The sequence below is a fragment of the Wyeomyia smithii genome, chromosome 3, assembly GCF_029784165.1.
Source record: "Wyeomyia smithii strain HCP4-BCI-WySm-NY-G18 chromosome 3, ASM2978416v1, whole genome shotgun sequence".
Taxonomy (NCBI): domain Eukaryota; kingdom Metazoa; phylum Arthropoda; class Insecta; order Diptera; family Culicidae; genus Wyeomyia; species Wyeomyia smithii.
In genome coordinates, this window is record NC_073696.1 from 269,446,303 (window position 1) to 269,469,819 (window position 23,517).

At 38.2% G+C, this 23,517-nt stretch overlaps 1 protein-coding gene across 5 annotated transcripts in view; it reads left to right on the plus strand.

Annotated features, from left to right (window-relative positions):
* Positions 1-23,517, plus strand: part of LOC129732516 (uncharacterized) — a 188,306-nt gene that overhangs the window by 129,176 nt on the left and 35,613 nt on the right. For all 5 annotated transcript variants that reach the window (XM_055693462.1, XM_055693465.1, XM_055693466.1 and 2 more), the window contains one exon: positions 1,293-1,420. In XM_055693462.1, coding sequence (XP_055549437.1) covers positions 1,293-1,420 — 128 coding nt within the window. The remainder of the gene's footprint in view (positions 1-1,292; positions 1,421-23,517) is intronic.

The window sequence follows — 23,517 nt, forward strand, 5'->3', positions numbered from 1 at the left end:
TAAATTGCATTCAGTATGCATGCTTGCATATTGTTGATAGGATTAGATTAGAAATTCATCACACATGCATGAAGCTTAAGCTTCACCATCACAGTCATGTCAACAAAATGTATGCCTTTCCAATGCAAGTAGAAATTTCCAAATTAACAATAATGGAATAATCAAGTACACTACAACCTTTATTTCAACTGTTGCTGTCATAAAAATTACTCACATTATTTTTCTGGATTTTTGTCATTTTGACACTTTGACATCTAGACATTGAGTTGTCAAGAATTGTTATATTGTTGTTTTAGTTTAGTAGAAGGGAAAGAAAAAGTTCCATGTGTATTCTGAATATCCTTCCGAGCGTGTGCGTCTTGTTTACTTGGCATCTTTTTACTTATATTTTTCACCCGGGTTTGCAGGTTTGAGCGTAGGTGATGATCAGGGTCTACCTGAAGCACTGGGGCAGGACGATGGTAATTAAATGAACTCGTTATGCATGCTTGCATATCGATGTCAAGAATCGATTACAAACTCATCACGCATGCATGAGGCTGAAGCTTCACCATCACTAATCCTTTAGTGAAGTCAAGTCAACAAAATACATGCCTTTCTGATGCTAGTTTACGAAACATGGACTTGGTTACAGTTGTACTTTCTATTTATGAAATTCCATATAAGCAGCCCATAGTTCTTAAGTGGTTTTTAAATTTTATCTCTAATCATTAATCTTATTATTTGCCATAAAATTCACGAAGAAAAAAATTCACCAGAATCTGAAATGGAATTTGACGAAAGACATAAATGGACAAAAACAACAGCGAACAGTTTGAAATTTTGATTTTGATTCTAATAAAATAACTAAAAGTAGATATTAATGATGATAATTTTCTGTTCAGTTTGAGTTTCATTTATAAAAGAGAATATAGAATTAATGCGGTTCAGGGTAGAAATATTCCACATTGAATAAGTGAAATTGGAATCGCAAATATTCAACGTATCGTTAAAATATGGATCCTAGCATCTATACAAATTCTCTAGGGCTTCTTCATCAGGATTTTGATATTATTGTCAGCAATCTAAGCTATCATCGAATCCTTATAGCATTAAAAGATTCAGCTCAATTAAAAGTAATACGTACGGCACGAATAATCGATGATCTCAATTCCCAGTCGTTTCAGTTCAGCAAAAAGGGGGGGATAAAACTTTTGTGTGTGTATTTATATTAAACATCCTTCCGATCCGAGCGTGTGCGTCTTATTTACTTTGCATCTTTCTGCTCTTATCTTCCACTCCGAACTCTGCAGGTCTGAGCGTGGGCGATGAACTGGGTCTAGCCGAGTCGCTGGGAAACGTCGAGGGCAGCAAGAGGCGTGCACTGAACGTCCGGACCAATGTCAACAACATCGGAGTGCTGCCCGCATCGAAAATGCCGGTAAGTGCGCGTGGGAACTGCGAGATACGCTTTTTGTCGTTTAGAGTTAATTTATCTTGAGACGCGGAATTCTATTGGTACTTCAGTGAAGTTTTTTTTTGGTTTTGTTAATACATATTTAGAAAACTCTTTGACAACACAAAGGAAAGAAAAATCCACTGGTGGGACGCCAGGGTAATAACTTTCCTTCCTTCCCAAACCAATTTATTTAGGATGCGAAAGCCAATCTAGCCCATCTTTTGGGTTGTGATGCCTACTGGTACCTATAAAAAAGGTTCTGCCTTTTGTTTGTTTGACCATTCCCCATTTCATAAATCTTTCAGCATATTTATCTTCTTGAGCAACCGGTGATTTGCGAATCTGACGATCTGATTTAAGTGGACCAGTAAATCAATCAGTTGAAGAATGTATAATTTACATTTACAGCAGATGTTGTAGGGTAAGGAAAATGACAACGTGAATCTCATCAGAAGTTTGCGCCTTCTTCTCTGAGTTACAGTCCATTAAATTTTTTTAGCATCCTGAAACTCATACAATACAAATGACGAGAATATGTTGACCCCGTGGTTCGATGGTTAGCGATGTCGGTCGGCTAGCTCTCCCACACGGTTGTGATATCGGGTTCGATTCCCGATGGAGTCGAGGATCTTTTCGAGCTGGAAATTTTCTCGACTCAGCACTGGGGCACGGTGTATCGTTGTACTTATCCTACACATACAAAATGTGCCAAAAACAATATCGATAACGAATTCTCTCAACTAATCTAGTTGATCGAGACCGCTATTAGCCCCTAGGCTAAGCGTGCGATATTGTTTTGAGAATATGTTGACGTAACGTTTCAAAACAAACACCTAACTTTGGCACAAATCATTCAGATTTGAAGTAATTAACTCATCCACAGACTGCTGAAGTAACTTGTTTTTAGATTCATTCCCCCGAACGGTGGCAGTAAATTTCTGTGTCACATCAATATTATGCAAATGACGCATAATAGCAAACTTATCATTACATAAGAGCATCGAAATATCGAGTCTGTCTCAGCACTCAAAGGAAGCCCACAAAGTCTAGAGGGATAGTAAAGCTTAACGAGTAACCCCGGCTCTACATCGCAGGCCCGGCCCGGAGTTTGTTGTGGGGATTAAATCAGCGAGTTGGGGATTCGCACAAAGCGACCATTTAGTTGAGGTGTCCTTAGCAGCATTGGTGTAGCGAGCGGCAAAAGTCAGCCATATCCAGAGCCGGATTTACGATTGTGGGGGCCCGGGGCCCAGTTTACAGTGGGGGCCCCAGAATAAAACAAACCCGTTTTTTTATCGTACGAGTTAAAAACACTTATTTGTCACTGGAAAGTTACCAAAAATTTGCTAGAATTTTTTCTTACGAGTTTTTTTTTTTTTGCAGAGTACTTATTGATTGAATAATCAACATTCAGCTCCTTCAGAATATTGTACTCTCAACTTAACAATGCTAAGTTTGACAGCCTTTCACTCTTCATAGTCGTACGCAACCTATTTCCAATCAGTTTCATCTTCGATAAAGACCTTTCTCCAGTTGCGTTCGAGATCATTAGGCTCAAATAAATAAATGTATGCAACTGCTCGAAATCCGGAATTTTTTTTCTTGATATCTGTAAAATAAAAACCTACCGCAATTCGAAAAAAATGCGATCCGCAAGCAAAAATTTGCACACAATTTGAGAAAGACTGCGCAAATATAAGGCTACGCTGGCAATAATCTACAGAAACTAGGAAAAACTACACACTTCTGCAGGTCAAAAAAATCTGCACACGGACTCTGAAAGTCTGCATTTTGCAACGCAAATCTAGTATCCCTGATTCGGACAGGTAAACTTATTTTCGGAATCAACAGCAATGTATTAAAAATACTACAAGGTATACAGCCCTAGGGTTGTATGAAATGGTGACGTGGGACTAAACTTTGTAATTAGGGGATTTTTTGTTACAAAATATACAGAGTCTGCAGACAGAATCAATGTGTTTATTTTCAGCCTCCCCTGGAAATCAATTTTTGGAATATATTCAGCAACACTCGAAGAAATATCATTTATATTTGGCGATATTATGCCTTTAGTATTTTTTTTGCAAAAAAATATGTATTTAACAAGACACAAGCATATCGTGCTTGTTGAAGAAGCACCAAGAATTTCTCATAATGCGACAAAGTCAGAATTATCTCTATATCCTAAAAAACCAAATCCAATAATGCTTACGTTATCATAATGAATGGTTTTGTCTTATTTAACTCTAACTAAATCAAATCTATAGTATGGATATTACCTTCAAAATAATATGGAAGCCCTTACAAAGGTTCATTAATTGGAAAACATAAGAAAATATTTTGAACAAAATTCCTAACAAGTTCCAGCAAAAAATCGTAGAAATCCACAATTACATTTTTATTTTTTGCTTGACAATTTTTTCATTTGCCTGCAACTACATTCGCTGTATTACGAAGACAGGAAATATACATTTATCATGGTAAAGCTTAGAATAATAATATATCATCTAACAATTTTGGAATGTAAAAAGAGATTCTGTACGAATCTTACTGAATAAACTAAAAAATCACAAGCATTCGCAGGTTCTTACTCTTCTATAAATGTATATATTTAGGAATTTACTCTTTCGATACTATCCGGTCACGATTATTTAGTGAATATCGAAGATAAAATTTAAAAAATATCCGTTGCAAAAATTTACAATTCTTGTTGAGTAATTCATGGCAATCATATTTATGAAATAAACTTTCAATCACCATCAACAGCAGCATTGTAGTTTTTCCTCAATTGCATACGAATAGAAATGTACGAACAAAAGTGTACCACTGCAATTCGAATAGTACTGCTGCAGTACGAATAGAAGAGTACCAATGCAATCATAGACGACGAGAGACCTGCGGTTCTATACTCCACTGGTACTGTTGCTTTTACTGGCATGTTTTCTTTCAAGACATCAGTTTTTATTAGGTTCTACAGTACCTAACACGCAGGTTTAGAGATTGTTCAAGGATGGGTATTGTTTCAAACTTTTAGGAAAACTTTTACCTTCGAGACATCATATTTGTCTAAGCTCATGGAAGCAAAAATAAATTGACCTATTGGGACGGGGAGACTCTGTCAATTTTTATTTCGAAATTGATACAGGGAATATCACAGGGAACGGATGGTGTCCATTCACGTCGTCTGTGCTAGGAATGCTCGCATGTATTTGGTGCATTATTCGCGTGAATTTGTTATTGAAATTATTATCACTTTTACCGCTTAGCAATGAAACTAGAGTGATAATTAACACATTACAAAATTGTTATACATTTTATCTATCCAACAACATATTGGTTATTGTTATCCATCATGTGGTTATGCTGTTATTAGCGTTTGACATCTGACGCAACATTTGCCCGTTTCATTTCCAATTTTACAGAATGCATCCCAGTATAGTAAACAAAGACGTGTCCCACGTCAAAACTTGTGGATTATTTTCTTTCCTGTTTGATCTCCCATGCGCGCTGGTTCGATTCAAATGGTGTGTTAATGTGTGTCATTCCAAGAGAATCGAAGGTGAAATCTAATGGATGTAGTTGTGATATTGGCGCTCGCGAAAAAATAACACTGAAGGAAAGTTTCAGATTGAAATGGTCTGTTCAAATTTTCTTACTGTAAATTGAACTTTTGATTGAATCTCATTTTTGATAGAGAAAAGAACTTTTTCTCGTTTTGTGGGGGCCCGGGGCCCGGGCCCCCCCTTAAATTTGGCTCTGGCCATATCAAAAAGCGACATTTCCAGAGAAATTCGTCAGAACCCTGTCGGAAAGGGTCTGTTTCGGTGCTGGAGGGATAACAAATAAGTGTGTGCGTGTGTTCGTGGTTATGTGCACATACGTTTTTCGTATTTGTCTCATTATCGCTGCTGTTTCATCAGCAAAATCAGTGTGCTGACAAAAGCTCTTGTGGTGATGTGGTTAGAATTTTTCGCTGTGACATTTGCGGTTTCTAGAGGAAAACAATCCTTAATTTATTATCATTATTATTTGTCCTTTATTTTATTAGAAGATAGAATTCAGAGAAGTAAACTTTGATCTTTGAGTTTTTCGGTAGGGCTCCAAATTTCAGCTCAATCGGACTTCAAAAGTGAAGACATTTGAGTTAGATTTCACACCAAAAAACGAGGTTGTTTAAAATGATTTAAACACATGTGATCAATCTTTGCTCAGCCATTATTACACATTCCGAAAACTGAAAACACAGAAACCTCATTTTGGTTCTCTTCAATTGGCGACGGATTTTCCACTGCAAGCTGGGTAATTATCACTCAATTAAATGTATTATCGCTGCGCATTCAAAAGAAAATCATGTCAGTTAACTGCAGCAGCGCTGCAAAAGTACCAATAGAGATTGGTCACAAAGCCACAATTTACCTCTCAGACATTCTTATACCACTTTGTCCCAGTTGACGTTTAACGACAAGCAAAATTAAACAACTCAACCGGCAGCGGTAAACAGAAATCTAAGAATTTCACTTTCTCATTAGCATAATCACGCATCACATAACATCTCGCATCATCATCGAATCGCCATCCAATATTTTTTCGGAGCGCATTCACTCCCCTCATTGAAAGAGCGTGGATGCTGCCAGCGAAATAACAAACGATCAGTCAAGCGCGAAAGGTGACAGCGTGCAGTGTTTGGGTTTGAGTCATACAATTAGCTAAGCCATCTGAGGGGTAGGTCAGATGCAAACGAAAGTGAAACCAATCTCTGTGTGTGTCACTATACCTGCTCTCTGTCGTTTATTTGCTCACCATCTGTTTCGTGCCGGTTTTTAGCAGAAACTGGAACGACGGAAAGAGCTATAACTTTCAGTTTAGCTTTCGATTGGATTTTTGATTTCTTATAGAAAAGTCGTTATCACTTCCAGAGATGCTACTTTTGAATACAAATGTAGTTAATTTAGGTTATATGGTTTATTTCGTTAAGCTCGAAACAATGTTTTTTGGCATTAATAAATTATAAATTGCTTTATTCATAGACTTTCCAAACAGTATCACAATAAATATAATTATTTTTTAAGACATTTATTCCATTCAAACTGGTTGAAGACAAATTAAAATTGATTGGCACACTGTATATTGTTTACGTGTAAACGCTAACAAAGCACTACGCTTCTGAAAAAAAAAAAAAAAAAACAAATCGAAATTAAAACATAACATTCGAGTCATCACATTCACATGAGCTCAAGGCTTTCAAGCATCATAGAAAAACAACTCCTTCAAGCAATATTGTTTCTCAATATTTTCTTTTAATTTTGGAAGATGGAAGCAGATCTCGCATGATGTTGTTCTAGTATCGTGGTAATTTTTATTTCAATCTGTCTCTCAGGTTGTTATCACGTGAATTTCTAATGATGGAAAAAACTTTTTTTTAAGAGCATATTGGTATACCAGCTAAGTTCTTCGAATATATAAGATATTTATATCCTCTCGTCAACAAAAATTCTAAACATTGCCTAGAGAACAAACTCTGGAATTTTTAGATAAGAAATACTTTATGCTGTACCGATCGGGTCAAGCTGACATGTAACAAGGGAGGAAAAGCTTCAAAGAGTTTTGACAAAATTCTGAAAATTATTTACACACAAAATTGCTAGCTGATAATCTGATAAAAAGACTTTATTTCAATCAAAATCCATCAAAAATAGTCTTGGTTCGAGGTTCGAAACCCAACGATTTGTACGAATGGCCCATCGATTCGGACTTAGATTAGAGAAAAACGAAAAATTAAAATTGCCCTTATTTTATTAAAATGCGTCAAAAGGCCGCAGAGTAATCACTCGTCGGGTTTGTCGCTTTTACGTTTGCTTACCAGAAAAGTCATTCATGTTTCTGAAAAATTTATCTTTCCTAGAGACACCATACTACGGAATAATCTTCAATTTTTTTCATTTTGAGCCCTAGGGCAAAGCTTGTGTTTGTTATCGAAAAAATATGCTAAAATGTGCTTTAACTTTGTAAGGAAAAGTCCTGGAGATGTGTGGCCTTCGACAAAAACATGTGTTTTGTAGGCCCAAATGCTTCTTTAAAAGAACGTTTTCTTGTAAAATGTAACTAACAAAAGTTAAGTACAGAAAACTAACTTTTAAGTAACTTTTATAGAAAATACTCTGTAACTCTGTAACCAATGAAGATAGGAATTTTATTTGTTCAGCAAAGTTTCATATTTTTGCATGTTATGAAACTTTGCCGAATAAACCATTCCTCTATCTCTTAACACAAGAAAGTTAGCATTTTGGTTATATGAAAATCTACTGTAACATATGCTCGCCGTACTCTAATATGGGTGGATTGGGACAAATGGAACCTACAAGAGTTTATAGTACTTCAGCTTAACTTCAAGAAAAAGTATTGACATCATGATTCCACTTGCCGCTTTTTAACCTATGCGTTTTTAAAACTATTGAAAAATTAAGCTAAAATATGATATTACTTTGTAAGGAAAAGTTCTGGAGATGTATAGCCTTTGGCAAAAATGCGTGATTTGTATACCCCAATAATTTCTTTTGAACAACACTTTCGTGTAAAATGCAACTAATAAAAGTTAAGTACAAAAAACTAACTTTTAGGTAAGGTCCATGTAATATACTTTATAAATTTGTACCGAAAAAAGATAGGATTTTCATTTGTTCAACAAAGTCCCATTTTTTTGGAATCTTCTACAACTTTTTTGAATAAACTTTTCTTCTATCTCTTAACACAAAAAAGTTTTTTTTTTATTTTTAGTATAGTAAACTTTTCATACTTTTTGACGATTTGCAATTATGCCGGTCATTCATACAAACAATTTGTTCCGAAGACACTATTAAGCTAGGATGAAGATGGAAAGCGCTATGGAATTAAGTTCCACTTTTTGCCTTATTGGACCACTGTGCAGTGTTATGTAGGGGAGAACTACTTTGGAATGAGGTGGTTATTCAGTGGACCACTCTGACGAAAAACTGTTTATTCTTTTGATAAAGGGTAAATTAACCCATCTAGCTTTCTACGCGCCATAATTGCGGACGCTATAATGCAAAGTTCGTAATAAATTACCGACCCGACAACTCTGCTCACGTTAGTTTGAAGTCTTCATGTATTTAGTCAAAAGAGGAATATATCTGGCAACATTTGTGTTGCCAATTCTTCAGAAATCGCAAGACTGACGTAAGCAGAGAGGTTCGCATATTACGAACGCCCATTATAGCGACCGCTATTATGGTGGGTGAAAAGCTGGATATTGGACCACCAGTCAGAATAACTCAATTTATGCGAAAACTCGAGAAATTTTCAGGAAACTTCCATCGGGAAACATCCTATCTAGCCGACCTGCATCAGAATCACGAGAAACATTAATGTTTTTTCGATTGGTTAATCTGACGGGTGTTCCACTATAGGTTAATAAAGTAAAAGGGGTTCACTATGGGTTAATTTACCCCAAATCGGAATTCTGGTCCACTATAGGTTGAGTTACGCTAGTTTTGCGCGATATTCGGAAATAGATTTTTGATGATTTTAGTCCTGGATGTGGCCAGCTTGCATTTATAAGTACCATTTTGACCACAGTAGTAGTTTTTCGAAATCGATTGGGGGTCGTGTAAAAATTAATCAAAATTCAGTCAATTATATTTAAAGTAGGGGAAGTTAACCTATGGTACCCCTTGAGGAATTGTCAGAAAACTTCAATCGGGAAACATCTTATCCAGCCAATCTGCATCACAAACATTTATAAATTTAGATTTATGTTAAGAGGACTTGGTTAAACCTGAATGGAGGTCCATTAAAGGATAGTAAAGCAAAATGGTCCACTATAGGTTAATTTTTCCTAAATTTAAGGACTTTCGTTTTTCAACATGTTGATAGCGGCACTTTCATTAGAAACCAATCCCGGCACAGACAGCAGAAATTTATTAGAGCCAACTGAAATCTACACACAAATTACCTGCAATTTTCAAACAACACATGTTGTTTTCACAATCGATCGTTTTTATAGGATAAATTAACCTATAGTGCAGTGGTTCCTGCAGGTTTATCCAGTAAAATATCTTTCCAGCTATCTCTGTGTAGGCAAATTCTCAACTCTTTTATGAATTTGGAACAAGACGTGAAGCAAATTAGGCTAGCAGGACGACAAGAGAAAAACGCAGCCTCGTCTTGGAGCCGCGAAGCTCACTGTGCTTCGCAAAGGGGGCCGTGAAACACTCTGTGTTTAGTAAAAGGGGTCGCGGAGCCAAAAAAGTTGGGAATCACTGTGGAACTCTTTTCTTTAGCGAACCACTCGCCAACTTCCATTGGGAAACATCTAATATAGCAAATCAGCATCAGAATTACAAGGAAAGATTTCAAATTCCGATTTATGTTAAGAGAAATTGAGTTTTTCTGAAGAGTGGTCCACCTCAAGAGAGGGGTCCACTATAGGTTAATTTAACTTACGTACCAAAAGCGCCCTCTCATTTGGAAATAGGATAAATTAACCTAGACCCCAATCAATCTGGATTACAAACAATATCAAACCTCGATTCATGTTAAGAGAAATGAAGTTAATCTGACGGGTGGTTCACTACAGGTTAATAAAATAAAGGGGTCCACTATAGATTAATTCACCCCAACTCAATTTACGCGAAAACTCGAAGGACTTTTAGAAAGCTTCTACCGGAATATATCCTATCCAGCCAATCTGCATCAGGATCACGAGAAACATTTATAAATTCCGATTTATGTGAACAGAAATTCAGTTAATCTGACGAGTGGTCCACTATAAATTAATTTACCCTAATCTGCATCAGAACAGCCAGAAATACCACGTCCTGCACAATGGTGCGAGATCAAAATCACGCACTTTTTTCACCTACTATCCAAATATCGGTTTTATTGATATACTATTTTCAAAAAATATGTTTTGCTCTCAAAATACTGATTTTACTGACAGACTATTTTCAGAAGATATTTACTCTATAAAAAGCATCAAAGCATGACAATAAAATTTTGTTCGGAACTCCGCCGCTTTCAGTATTGCACTTTAAAGAAATGGTGTCTTCCGGAAAGTTGTAGATAATATTATCTCAAAAATCTTTGTCAAGGGCATTTTTCTTATAAATCTACTTGTTTTGGAGATATGGAACTTTTTGTCTTAACTTGTCCCTAAAATTAGATTTTTTCAAATATCTTAACTACTGTAGTATTTAAAAGGCAACAATTTTCAGTAAATTTTCATTTGTGTATCATCCAATAACATAACTTTGTAGAAGACACAAGCAGAGAAACATATCAAGTTCTGATTCAGATTTGAGGCATGTCATGGAAAATGAATAGAACAAAATATTTTTTTATGTTAAGCGGTGTTTGACCAATAAATAGTTAATGGGTTCAATGATGGCAATTTCGGTCACGGGTTTCTTTAAAACACGTTTTATTATGTCAAAGCCAACGTTTCAAGGATATATTTCCTCGTCCTCAGAATCCTTGAAACGTTGGCTTTGACATAATAAAACGTGTTTTAAAGAAACCCGTGACCGAAATTGCCATCATTGAACCCATTAAAATATTTTTTTAGCATATCATTTCCATTTTTGCTAAAATTTTGTTCAGTTGTTTTTTTCAAATGAAGAGGCCATTTCATGATACCAGTTTTAATCTGACCGGTGGTCCACTAAAGGTTAAACCTTACTTGATAATCGCCTTGATAAGGATGCTACTCCAGCCTGTATCTGCGTAGAATGCCTTAGATGGACCACTTTCTTTAAAGGACCACCTGCAAGATTTACTTAGTTATTCTTGAGATAAATCGAAATGAAGGGTAGAATTACTTTGGGTGGACCACTCTTTTCAGTGGCAACTTTGACAAAAAACTATTTATTTTCTTGATATAAATATAACTTACAAATGTTTCCCGTGATTCTCATGCGGGTTAGGGTAGAACTACCTTAGTTGCAAAACGTCCATTAGTGGAGCTGGGGGAGCAGGATAAGATGTTTGGAAGTTTTTCGGAAATCCCTGGAGTTTTCGCATAAATTATAGGATCATTTTCGCCCAAGGTAGTTTTACCCTTTAGATGATCGGGAAACGGGAAGTTTTCTGGAAATTCCTCGAGCAGCTAAAAAGAATCAGTGCAAAATTAGCAAAAAACAATAAACTTCATTAAGGATAGTGTAATAAATACACTGTTCATACATTCGTAATTTTGTGTGATTCTCATGCTACTAACAAAATTCGAAAAACTCTGGTAATACATTTTGAAGACAAAAGGTTCATGTACCGCTTGGAAACAAAACCGAATTTTATGATAATTGTTTGCAATAATTCTGTTGCAAAAACAATTGAGTGAGTACTTTTATCCCTCACTACTCTAATTAAGTTTTATATTCAGTTTTGAAAGTCGTGTGTTTTCATCAATTATTTTCATTTTTATATTGCGTCTTTAATGACCGGACCTCTCGCAGACTATTTTCAATGATTTGTTGGTGATTCTCTAACCCAATGGTTCGGTTTATTAATCTCTTTTTCCGAAACTGATAATGCTCGTATTGTATTACATTGAATAAATGAAAGCCACTCTTCCTAGGGAATATTTCACGTGTATAGTATAGGAGAGCGAAGTTGAAAACGGTTGAAAAGTGTCCACGGCTCATACGAAATATTCAAAATTAATATGGATGATTGACCCTGGAGAGGTCCAAAATAGGCCAGAATATGGTCTATGGATGGCCCTTTATAGTTCACACTAATTTGCAGTATTGTGCAATTGTTTAGAACTGAAGACCCTTTCTATTTTTATGGAATGGGATGTAAATTTGGCACAGCTAATAAAATACAACGAACATGTTAAAAAGCAATAAACCGATCTCGAGGATTGTCGTGATAAAGAGACATCAACTTATTTCAATTCATTGAGATAATGACGCAAACCTCCGGTGGTTAATAATCTTTTACTTCGGATGGAAAGATGAAATGTCCGATTTGACATATACTTGACATTATTTGGGCTTTGCGAAAAGAAGCATACATCTACTATCGGATGATTTAGGATGCGTTCCATTTAGATTTTATCTGGGTTTGGGTAGCTGGATTGATTGTACCTTTTTTCGACCTTTCACCTTTTGACTTTCAGTTTCACATAGGTTTCGAACCTTTCGCAGGTAACACGCACACGATTTTGATTGCCATTCCATCTTATACTGAAAGGATTGCAGCTTAAAAGTGGACCCAATTTTTCACGGAATGATTGATGGGATTTATATCTGATGAACTAGAAAGGTCACATTTGCCTCGTTTACTTGTACGAGGTCGTGAATTCTATCACCCTTTAACATCTGCCTAAACCGTAACGAAAGTGGTACTTTGGATCTGTATAATGTTTCTATCGCCCACAATCTGTCATTTGAGACATAAAACTGCCGCAAGGCAAATAACTTTTCACCCAAAAAGGGAACCAGAGTGCCACGATAGTGGGAGAGTTGATTTTGCAAGCTTATTTTTCTTTCAAAATTCCGAAACTTTGTGAACTTAACGTTTCTGACCTAGCGTATTCGACCGGAAAATAAGCTTCTAACAGTTTATTGGACAAAATCATGTTTCTCCTTCATCTTTTTCAAGCTGTTAAAAGTAGCACCCGGTTGCTATCTCTCCGAAAACTTTTTAATCCCAGCAGCACAAAATACTTTAACCGTTCGTCTTTGTGTGCAATAGCATTTCATTCCAAACTTATATTTGTTCAAGACCGAACCTTACAGCAACTTTGCGAATTAAGCAAATATTTCTGGGAAAGCGAAACGAGCTTGTAGACTTCATTAATGGTTGTAATCTTGTATTTCATTATTCATGGTTTGAACGGAAAATTGGCTGTGTAATGTCTGTAAGCTTATTTCATTCTCCGTTCCTACAAAGTAAACACCGGTTTTTTGAATAGTGGATTTAATTAACACCCTTTTATCCGATTAGGTTTTGTTCACCAGTTTGTTCATCGCGATTTAGTAGACTTTAATTATTATATTTGCGCTTTGCGTTTTTCTTCAAACGATCAGCAGCGTACAAATCGCAACTGTGATAGTTTAATATAAATAATTGTCTGTTTGTCTGTTGCACCATTGTTTTTTTTTATCAAAAAAAGGTTTTCTGATAAAGATTATAGTTTGCAATATTGCTTTAATGCATTCATGTGTATTTTTTATCAATCCTTACCACCAGGCCAGTTACTTTAGAAGAAAAAAAACATTTATCACATAGTATTAATGGATGGTACTTTTCTTTGCTGCTAAGTGAATTTTTTTATTGAAATTTAAACTCAATTAAATGTGAAAATTTTAGCAATAAAAATCATCTCAAAACAAGTGAAAAATAAAGTGAAGAAATACTAACACGATGTATTTATATTTACAAAACATGTTTTTTAGGAAGATTATCCTTGTCTGGTAAATTTTTCAATAGGAAACTTTGTTCAAACAGTTTCGAATAAAAATACCACGAAAAAGGATACTAACTAATGAACCATTGAAAAAAGTTGGACAAAGAATTAATGTATGAGGTTCAAGGTTATTTCTTCGAGGAAGATTCCATCACGCAAACGATACGCAGGAGAAAGCTTTCTTCGGTAGAAGGGCACGATTTCGTGAGAACCAGATACGTGGAATTACACATTACATCCATCCTTATTATTGGGTTACGTTAAAATTCGTTTCGCGTGGTTGCTCTTTACTGGCTGCTGTAACGAGATGCTAATCAGAATGAAAAACCAAAATATTTAACTCAATATTCTCTGCAAATTTAATGTCGGAGTCTGTGATGTGACTAAATTAATTAATTTCAACCGACAGAGAAACAAGAAACATAACATAAAATAGATGTATCTGAAATGTTTCCTGAAAGAGCCTTGAAATGTTTCATGAGGAAAAAAGTTGACAGATTGTTCAAAACTAAAGTGAAAGAAACATAGAGTTGCGTGTTCTATTAATATATCATCATGTTCAATAGTACAAAAATATCTGTTCGATCAATTTAAACCCCTCCGTGTACAGCATTCCATCAACAGATTAGACACAATTTAGACAATTTCAAATAAGAAAAATAACAGAAGGTTTAAATGGAGATTAACGGGATTTGAAATCGCTCCGGGCAGCCCGCTTCGCCATTACACTAATTGACAAGTCTTCTGAAACAGCGGCAGTGCTTTTTCAGCCTCTAGCAGAACTGTGTCTCTCTCTCCCTTTCTCAACTCAGACTGATCTCAAACAGAAATCCACAGCGCTTCCCTGCTTTTTGTATTCTAGATGAAACGGGAAAGAATAACGGGTCTCCACTCTATACCAGCATCCGTGTTTTTGCACAAACGAAAATTCCAACACACCAAGAGGGCATCTGCAATCCATTTGCCAAGTACCTTTCAAAAGGTTCGTTTTTTTCCTAAGAACCAGATAATGCCGTTCGCCACGATTTCTAAAGAGTGTTTTCACTGATGAGATTTTGCTGAAGTATTGATGCTTAGCAACAGGCATGGAGTCTAACTCTTACGGCCATTTTCTTCCATGCGATACAACATTCACTGTTGCATTATTAAACTTTATGTGACCATTGCGAAGCAAATCCAACCCCTAAGGGAACCGTGCTAGACTCAAAGTAGTATTTCAGAATAAAATAATCCTCATGAATGCAGAGCTGCTTACACCCCAGTATCGGAGCAACTGTATGCTTCCAACAAAAGCACTCAGTCCATATTGAGCCACAAACCATTAAAACAAACTTTCCAAAAAGAAAAAAAAAAAAAGGATTCTTTCCTCCCCGAACTGACTCCAAAACGCCAACTTTCAATGTGAATTCGAAAACTTTATCCTGCGGAACGAAAACCGTTCTCGGTAGAAATGTACAGCCATTTCAGTCTTTATTTGTATTATATAGCACTGGCAGGAGTCACACTGGTAGAAATGGCAGAATTTCCATTTCCAGCATTCTTTGCCCAGAATTCTCCCACGCCTATCCGCCCATCCTCTATTTACCCGCCGGCGGTAGCGGTAGCGGCGTTAAAAGTTGATCCTCCACACAGCCATAAATAGTAAGGATTATGCTTCATGATTTAAAGTCTGCCAGCCAGTGCTCGTTCCGTTTCCTTCCGTGCGCGCCATAGTGGCCTCGTAAAGATTTCAATATCCTGCGGCATGCAAAAAGCTGCTGCGGCGCTCTCTACGAGCTGCGTCGGGAAAAGTGCACACGTACCGGCACGAAGAGAAGGAGAAGCACCCAAGAGGAGGAGTCCCGTCAGGCCATGCCGGAAGCTATACGAGTTAAAGACAAACAATTGAATAAACAAGATGCGCAGCTCTTTTGCTGCTAGGCCCCGCAGGCTTTGCCTGGGGGACAGGCTGCTGTGCTGTGTGCCGGAGATTATACAAGAAGGAAGGAAGCGCAATTATTGTCTCTAAATCATCGTCTGTCGACGGTGTGCCGGGCTTGCAGTGTGCGTCCTCTAGGGGTGGCTTGTTGAGCTTTAAATGGGTAGAATATTTGGGATACTTTTCGCTGTGGTAATTTGAAGAATGTTGGGAAGTACAGATCAGTTGATTACTGGATTATTAAAATGAATAGGTTTCGTCCATCAGCTGACACGATTTTTCCCCAGCTGCATATTGTAACAACCCGGAAGATAAACCTTTTCTTGCGGATAAAAGTTATAAACGTCTCGTTTGTTTCCCGTGTTGCCTTTCTCGTAGAAAGGTGTAGCAATCGCTGGGAAATGCACAGTTTTAGTGGAGGTCCATTTGAAATGCATGTGTTTCGAATGTAACCTTGTTCATTTTTTGCAACTCCTAATTCTACCAATCAACTGTTTACAGCTCATCGACCTACAGTTATTTTTAAACCAGAAAAAAATGAAATTCCGAATCGTATAGAAATTGTTGAGAAATTGAGATTGTTGTATGGAAATTGTTCACCGGGTTTGTGGCTTTAACGTTATTTACAGGTGGGTGGGTAGGTTTGGGAATACACTCGACTGGAGTTAAATTTCAGTAATAATTCTCATTCAACTATATTTTTCATTGATGAATGGGTAACCTTGAAAAAAAAGCGTTGTTTGATTGACTTGAAATCACTCGAAAATGATATTGAAGATGGGTAGAATACAGCTGTAGTAGAGTATCACTCCACCATTGAATTAAAGGGCAAAAAATCATTTATATCTGGTTGTTCTTAAAAGGACAGTTGCTTATAGTTATCATAAAGCTGCCAATTAATCGAAATGTGCCCTTCTTTCCGGTTTCTCCGGAAGCAGAACAGCTTCGATATTCGACAGAAGACTTTTCTGTGCAATAGCGCGCTATAAAAACTTTTTCAATTTCTCGTCATTGTGGAAAGCTTTATCCTTTAACGGTACGATTTGTTACACAGGGGAGGCGGAGTAACAAAAAATCTCTGGAGAGACTCTTCAAAAACGAACATTTTTTTAAGCAAATTCTTCTACAGCGTTACGTAATTTTTATGGGGAGTTGGTAACGGCGTTACGTTTCGTTACATATGGGGGATGTGGGTCAACAAATTGGGTTTTTTGCGTTACGTAATTTATGGATGTCACCTTATTTTCTTATCTTGTACAGATTAAACCGCCAGTTTCATGCTTGTGTCGTAGCGGAAAAACCAAATGAATATTCATTAGAAGAAAAACTGTCAGAAATTAAAAAAAAACTAGAATGATCTCACGTCATATGCGTCAAATGGGGATTCACAATGTCCAGAAAGTCAGATGTCTTGCCGTGTGCCCTATTATGATAACGCCAACGGTATTTTTCAGCGCCTCGAAATCATTTTTTCGAAGTTGTAAAACATTATTTCAACATTATCACTGTAAGTAACGTTTTGTCGAGTGAAAAATAATGACTACTTCAACTGAATAATTTTGAGACGCAGAAAAGTGTTATTGATGTGTCACAATAGTGACGCCGGTAAGTTTATTTTTTTTTGCGGATGAAGACTCTAGTTCTCTTATTATTTCTTCACAAACTGCAAGCAAGCCAGCAGCACATACCTGATAGAAGGAGATCTAACAGGACACCTGAGAATACTGAAAGATTTCCAAATAAATATCTAATAAAAAGTAAGGAGGATTGGCTGGAGAGGAAACCAAATTTCGAAATTCCTTACAGCACAGTAGAGATAGAACGAGAAAGTTGGCAACAAGGTGGACCCACAATTCGGGATGGTTCACTTTGTTTCTACACAGACGGTTCTAAAATGAATGGTTCTGCGGGTGCGGGATTCACAGGGCCAGAAATTAATAAATTTTTTCGCAGGGGACAATGGCCAACAGTATTCCAGGCGGAAATATACGCGATTATAGAATGCGCGAATACGTGTCTGGAAAGAAATGATCGACACGCAAATATATGCATTTTCTGTGATAGTCAGGCAGCACTTAAAGCCCTGAATTCTCCTTTTTGCCACTCTAAACTAGTGTGGGAATGCATCCTGTCGCTCCGAAAGTTAGCTATGAAAAACCAGGTGAACTTATACTGGGTTCCTGGTCATTGTGGAATCGAAGGAAACGAGAGGGCCAACTTACTAGCCAGACACGGGTCATCTAATAACTTTGTTGGCCCAGAACTTTTCTGTGGAGTCTTCCCGAGCGCTCTAAAAGCTGAACTCGGTGAATGGGAAAGAGCGACCATCAAAGCAAACTGGCATGTCATAAGCGGATTACGACAATCGAAAAGATTCATAGAGCCAAATCTCGAGAAGAGCCTCGTGCTGCTCAGATTAAATAAGAAAGACTTGAGGACATTCACAGGTCTTATTACAGGGCACTGTCCGAGTAAGTATCATCTCAAGAAGATAGGCAAACTTGATGATGATAAATGTCGCCTGTGTGGCATCGAAAGCGAAACTTCAGAACATCTACTCTGCGAATGCCGAGTATTAATACAACGCAGATTGCGTATCTTTGGTAAGGGACACATAGAACCTACCGAAATTTGGAGGGAAAGTCCTGGTGTGGTTATAAACTTCATACGAAGTGCGTTGCCCAACTGGGATAAATGTGCAATGTAGCAAGGATATCAAGGGCGGCAAGCTGGAGTGCCGCAACTACCGCGGTATCTCGCTTATCAATGCCGCCTACAAAATACTCTCACAGATCCTGTTCCGTCGTTTATCACCTTTAACCAGGAGGTTCGTGGGTCAGTAGGTACCAAGCGGGTTTCATGGGAGCCCGTGCCACCACGGACCAGATCTTCTCAATCCGACAGATCTTACAGAAATGTCGCGAGTACAACGTGCCCACACATCACATCTTCATTGACTTCACGGCGGCTTATGATAAAGTCGATCGAGAACAGCTAAGGCAGATCATGCACGACAACGGATTTCCGGATAAACTGACTCGATTGATCAGAGCCACCATGGCGCAAGTGATTTACTACGTGCGTGTTTCGGGGACACTCTCAAGTCCCTTTGAATCGCGCAGAGGGTTGAGACAAGGTGATGGACTTTCCTGTTTGCTGTTTAACATCGCCCTTGAGGGTGTGATCCGGAGGGCGGGCATCGACACGAGGGGCACTATTTTCACAAGGTCTGTTCAGCTTCTGGGCTTCGCGGATGATTTCGACACCATATCACGTAACTTTGCGACGGCGGAGGACACTTACGCCCGACTGAAAGCCGAAGCTGGACGGATCGGGCTGCGGATAAATGCGTCGAAAACAAAATACATGCGAGCGAGAGGCTCCGAGGAGAACAACATCAGCCTCCCAATTCAAGTCTCTGTGGACGGTGATGAGCTTGAGGTGGTCGATGAGTTCGTGTATTTGGGGTCACTGGTGACCGCCGACAATAACACCAGCAAAGAGATCCAGAGACGCATCCAGGCAGGAAATCGTGCCTACTTTTCACTTCGGAAGACACTTCGATCGAATCGGGTGCGACGACGCACGAAGTTGACGCTGTACAAAACCCTGTTGGTCCTCTACGGGATCGAGACAACAACGCTTCTCGCGGAGGACCTTAACACTCTTGGAGTTTTTGAACGGAAGGTGCTACGGACTATCTACGGTGGAGTACAGACGGACGACGGAGAATGGCGACGGCGCATGAACCACGAACTGCACGCGCTGCTTGGAGAGAATCCCATTGCACACCTGGCAAAAGTTAATAGGTTGCGGTGGGCCGGCCATGTCGTAAGGATGCCGGACGGCAACCCTGTGAAATCACTTCTCTTCAGCAACCCTACCGGCACCCGAAATAGAGGGGGTTTGCAGCGTGCACGATGGCTCGACCAGATCGAAGGATACTTGCGGGTGATGAGACGCCTGGGGAACTGGCGAAACACAGCCCAAAACCGAGCAACATGGCGACAAATTCTTGATACAGCACGAGCCACCACGGCTCTCGTCTGATTGGTAAAGTAAGTAAGCAAGGACATCAACTCGCCAAATAGTGATGTACCTGCTCGTACGCACTTAGAGTAAGGTGAAGCATACCACAATAGATCAAACAATGGTCGCAGTGGTTCAGTCTTCTACAAGGGAAAAAAAGCACATACCTGATCGGAATTTCGAACATGACTTGACATATTCAACAATGCTAAAGACATGCCTGTATGACGGTGCTACTCACACAAACAGGAGATTCAAAATCTAGCGCTGTGAAAGGTGAGCAATTCCACAAAAAACGGGCAATTAATTTGATCGACCATTTTTAATTTGGCTTAAACTTTTCATAGATGTTTCTATAAGCAAAGGGTGTCATTTTGTGCTATTGGTTTAATTTTTTGGAACACAACTAATTTTTGAGAAGCTATTGAAAAATGCTATTTTGAGAAGGTGTTGATGATTACAAATATTTTTAGAGCCAAAACGGTTCGTTCGATCGATGTGAGGTCTTCGGCAAAGTTGTAGATAATAGTGATGTCTTTTCGAAAAAATATACCCTTTGAAAAAAAATTACATAGTTGAAAAAAAAATTTAAAATTATAATCTAGAAACGTTCATTATTCTAAAATCTGATTTTTTATGAAAACTAATCATGGGGAAATCAGGAAAAAAAGTTATGATGTTTTGAAAAAAAAATTATTGTATTTTTCACAGGGTACATTTTGGTTTCGTTGGTTTTGTGCAACAGTGGCACAATTCAAAATTTATAATTTTCGAAATTCTCAGGAAAGCTCTTAATTTTAAGATTTTTTATTCTGCTTGAAAATGCACACATTATGAGCACGATGTACAAGTCAAAAGCTTATTTTTACTACCTATGTAAATAAATAATAATTATAAAGAAATTTCGATTTCAGCTGCAAAGGCACTTCTTCCATTATCTTGGATTTATTATAAATTTCAAAATGAGATTTTGTAGGATGAAACTCAAAAGTATTTGGCATCGTTTGCCAAGAAAAATTCAAAAGTGCCCAATTTCAATTTGTGCCAATGTTGCACGAATCCGACGATGCATTTGAAATCGCCGCCTGGTTGATCCATTTTCCTGTAAATCACTCTTTTGCAGCAGTGATCGGAAAGATGATGGAGACTAAATTTGTGCATGTTAGCTTTTTAACGTGATTAATGAAAGTTATACTTCCAGTGTACGTGGCATTGGCCGCACGAGCGAGGAAAACAACAACAACAACAACAGATCTTAAACTTGAGGTCATCAAACCGCACATTTTGACATTTTCAATGTACTATTGCTCAATAGCTGCAGCTTCGTATAGATCGATAACAGCACCGGCTATGTCCTTACGGTCGGAGATCTTGAAAGGAAGAGTTGTGTCACCGTGGTAAGTGACGAAATCGAACAATGTTGCGCGCGAAGTTGGCTCATAAGGAAGACGAACGATGAATATTTGCTTGTCAAGTACCGCGAATCTATGCGAGCGGCATGAGTGAAAATCATCCACCACGTGAAGCGTCCTAGTGTTCAAATGTTTGTATATTACAAACCCCGAGTAGGGGAGCTTTTTGTTCGGGTTCGGGCTCTCCTCATCAACCCTTCCTTCACGTTGAATTACACAAAACCTGGACTAATATCTCTTAACAAAAATTAGTCCCTTTACAATAAAACTGGTCAGAGGAACATTCAGTTGAAATCCCCTCAAGGAATTATATTTGTCGAATCTATTAGCCGGAGGAAATGAAGCTCGGAGAAGTAAGCGTAAAAAGGAAGGACATACACACAAGCACGAATTATAATAATCATATCACTTACGCTTATTGTATTGCTAATAACTAAAGTGCGGAATACAGCAAACACCCGGGCGATATCACAAAAGATCCATACAGGAAAAGAAAAAAAATCCCGAGTACCTTCGAAAAAACGAACTTCGGTAGCCGCATCGCGAAGCATCCTAAGTATTTGAGTATTTGTCTATAGCCAATCCCGAGCAGCTCAGAGAATGCTTTTCGGCATAGCGTAGTCATTAGATTAACAATTGTGGTAGAAAAATGGACAAAAATTGCCGATTTTTCATGGGTTTATCTTTAATCGCACTGACGAAACTACCTATGCATCATCAATCACAGTAACCCAGGAGTTAACAAAAAAAAAATGACAGCTCTATCGGTCAAACTCACCATCTTGGCACTATTGGACAACGATCAGAGCATCGAAAGAAAGCCCGGTTCCGGACGGCCAACAACCCTGAATAACAAGAAGCTTCAAAGGATGCTGAAGAGAAAGACCGAGGGAAAAGTGGCTAAATCGCTGCGTGCACTTGGCCGAGAGACTGGTGCATGCGGTAAAACAGTGAAAAAGTGTCTGGAGAACATGGACATACATGTCAGGAAGCGGCAGTCCCGCCGGCTGGTCTCGGAGCTTCAAGCAATGATGAAGCGACAGCGGTTGAATAAGATGGTCAAGTCGATTTTCCCGGCGAATCGCGACGTGGCAGTGATGATGGACGACGAGACCTATCTCACCCTGGATGGCAACGATTAGCAGGGCAATTCGTATTTTACCTTCCCCACGAAAGAAGTGAGCACCGAGGTGATGTTTATTTCACAGACCAAGTTCCCTATGAAGGTGTGGCTGTGGCTGACAATCAGCGAGAAAGGGATGTCGAAGTAGCTCTTCTTTCGCTCCGGGCTAGCCGTGAACGAGGGGATTTATAGTACGAAGTGCCTGTCAGAAGTTGCGTCGTGCATCAAGAAATACCATAAGGGCGAAGACACGGTGTTCCTGTCAGATTTGGCGTCGGCCCACTACTCGAAGCGATCGTTGGAGGAGATGGAGCGGCTGAATATCGATGTGGTACCGAAGTCGGCGAATCCGCCCAACGTCCCCCAGCTGCGTTCCATCGAGAATTTCTGGGCAAACTTGAAGCGCAAGATCTATTCCAACAATTTTGTCGCGAAAACGGAGGAGGAATTACTAAAAAAACGAAGAGAGTGCCTAAAAACATGCCTACACGCATGTTTTTGTCCGCCATAGCGAATGTTCCGGTTAACTGCCGGAAGGCCGCACGCAACCCGATCTGTCAAAAATATCAGAATTGTAACAAATCTTGATATTTTGTTACGAACTTTTTGTATCAACTTGTGTTCTAAACTTGGTCTCGTTAATAGTTAAAACATCAAAATTTCTATCAAAATTACTTACTGATTATTACAAATTATAACAAGTTTTGTAAGGTTTTTGGCAGAAAAAGATCAGAATTAGTTAGAGTGTACAAAATTTTGCTAATTGAATAACAAATTTTGTTATAAATATGCTTTAAAAAAACACATTTCTGAACATTCATGTGTATGATAACAGAATTTGATATAATTTTGTACTTTTCATCATTCTGGCATATCAAGAATATTACAGGCTTTGTTATTTCTATCAAGTTTAGATATTTTTGTGTTACTCATTTGTTATAATCGTTTGATCGGGAAGGGAGTAGAATTTTTTTTTGCAAATAAGATAATACAATTACCATTGATGGGAAATTTATTCAACTCAATTGTCTGTCTTAGTTTTTTTTCGTCACCATCTGAAAAAAAGTCCAATTTTTTACCACAAACGTTATGCACGATATTCAGCGATCGAACGAATGCTTCTACGATTTGCGACATGCTTATATATTAAAGCAAAGAGCGAACAGTCTC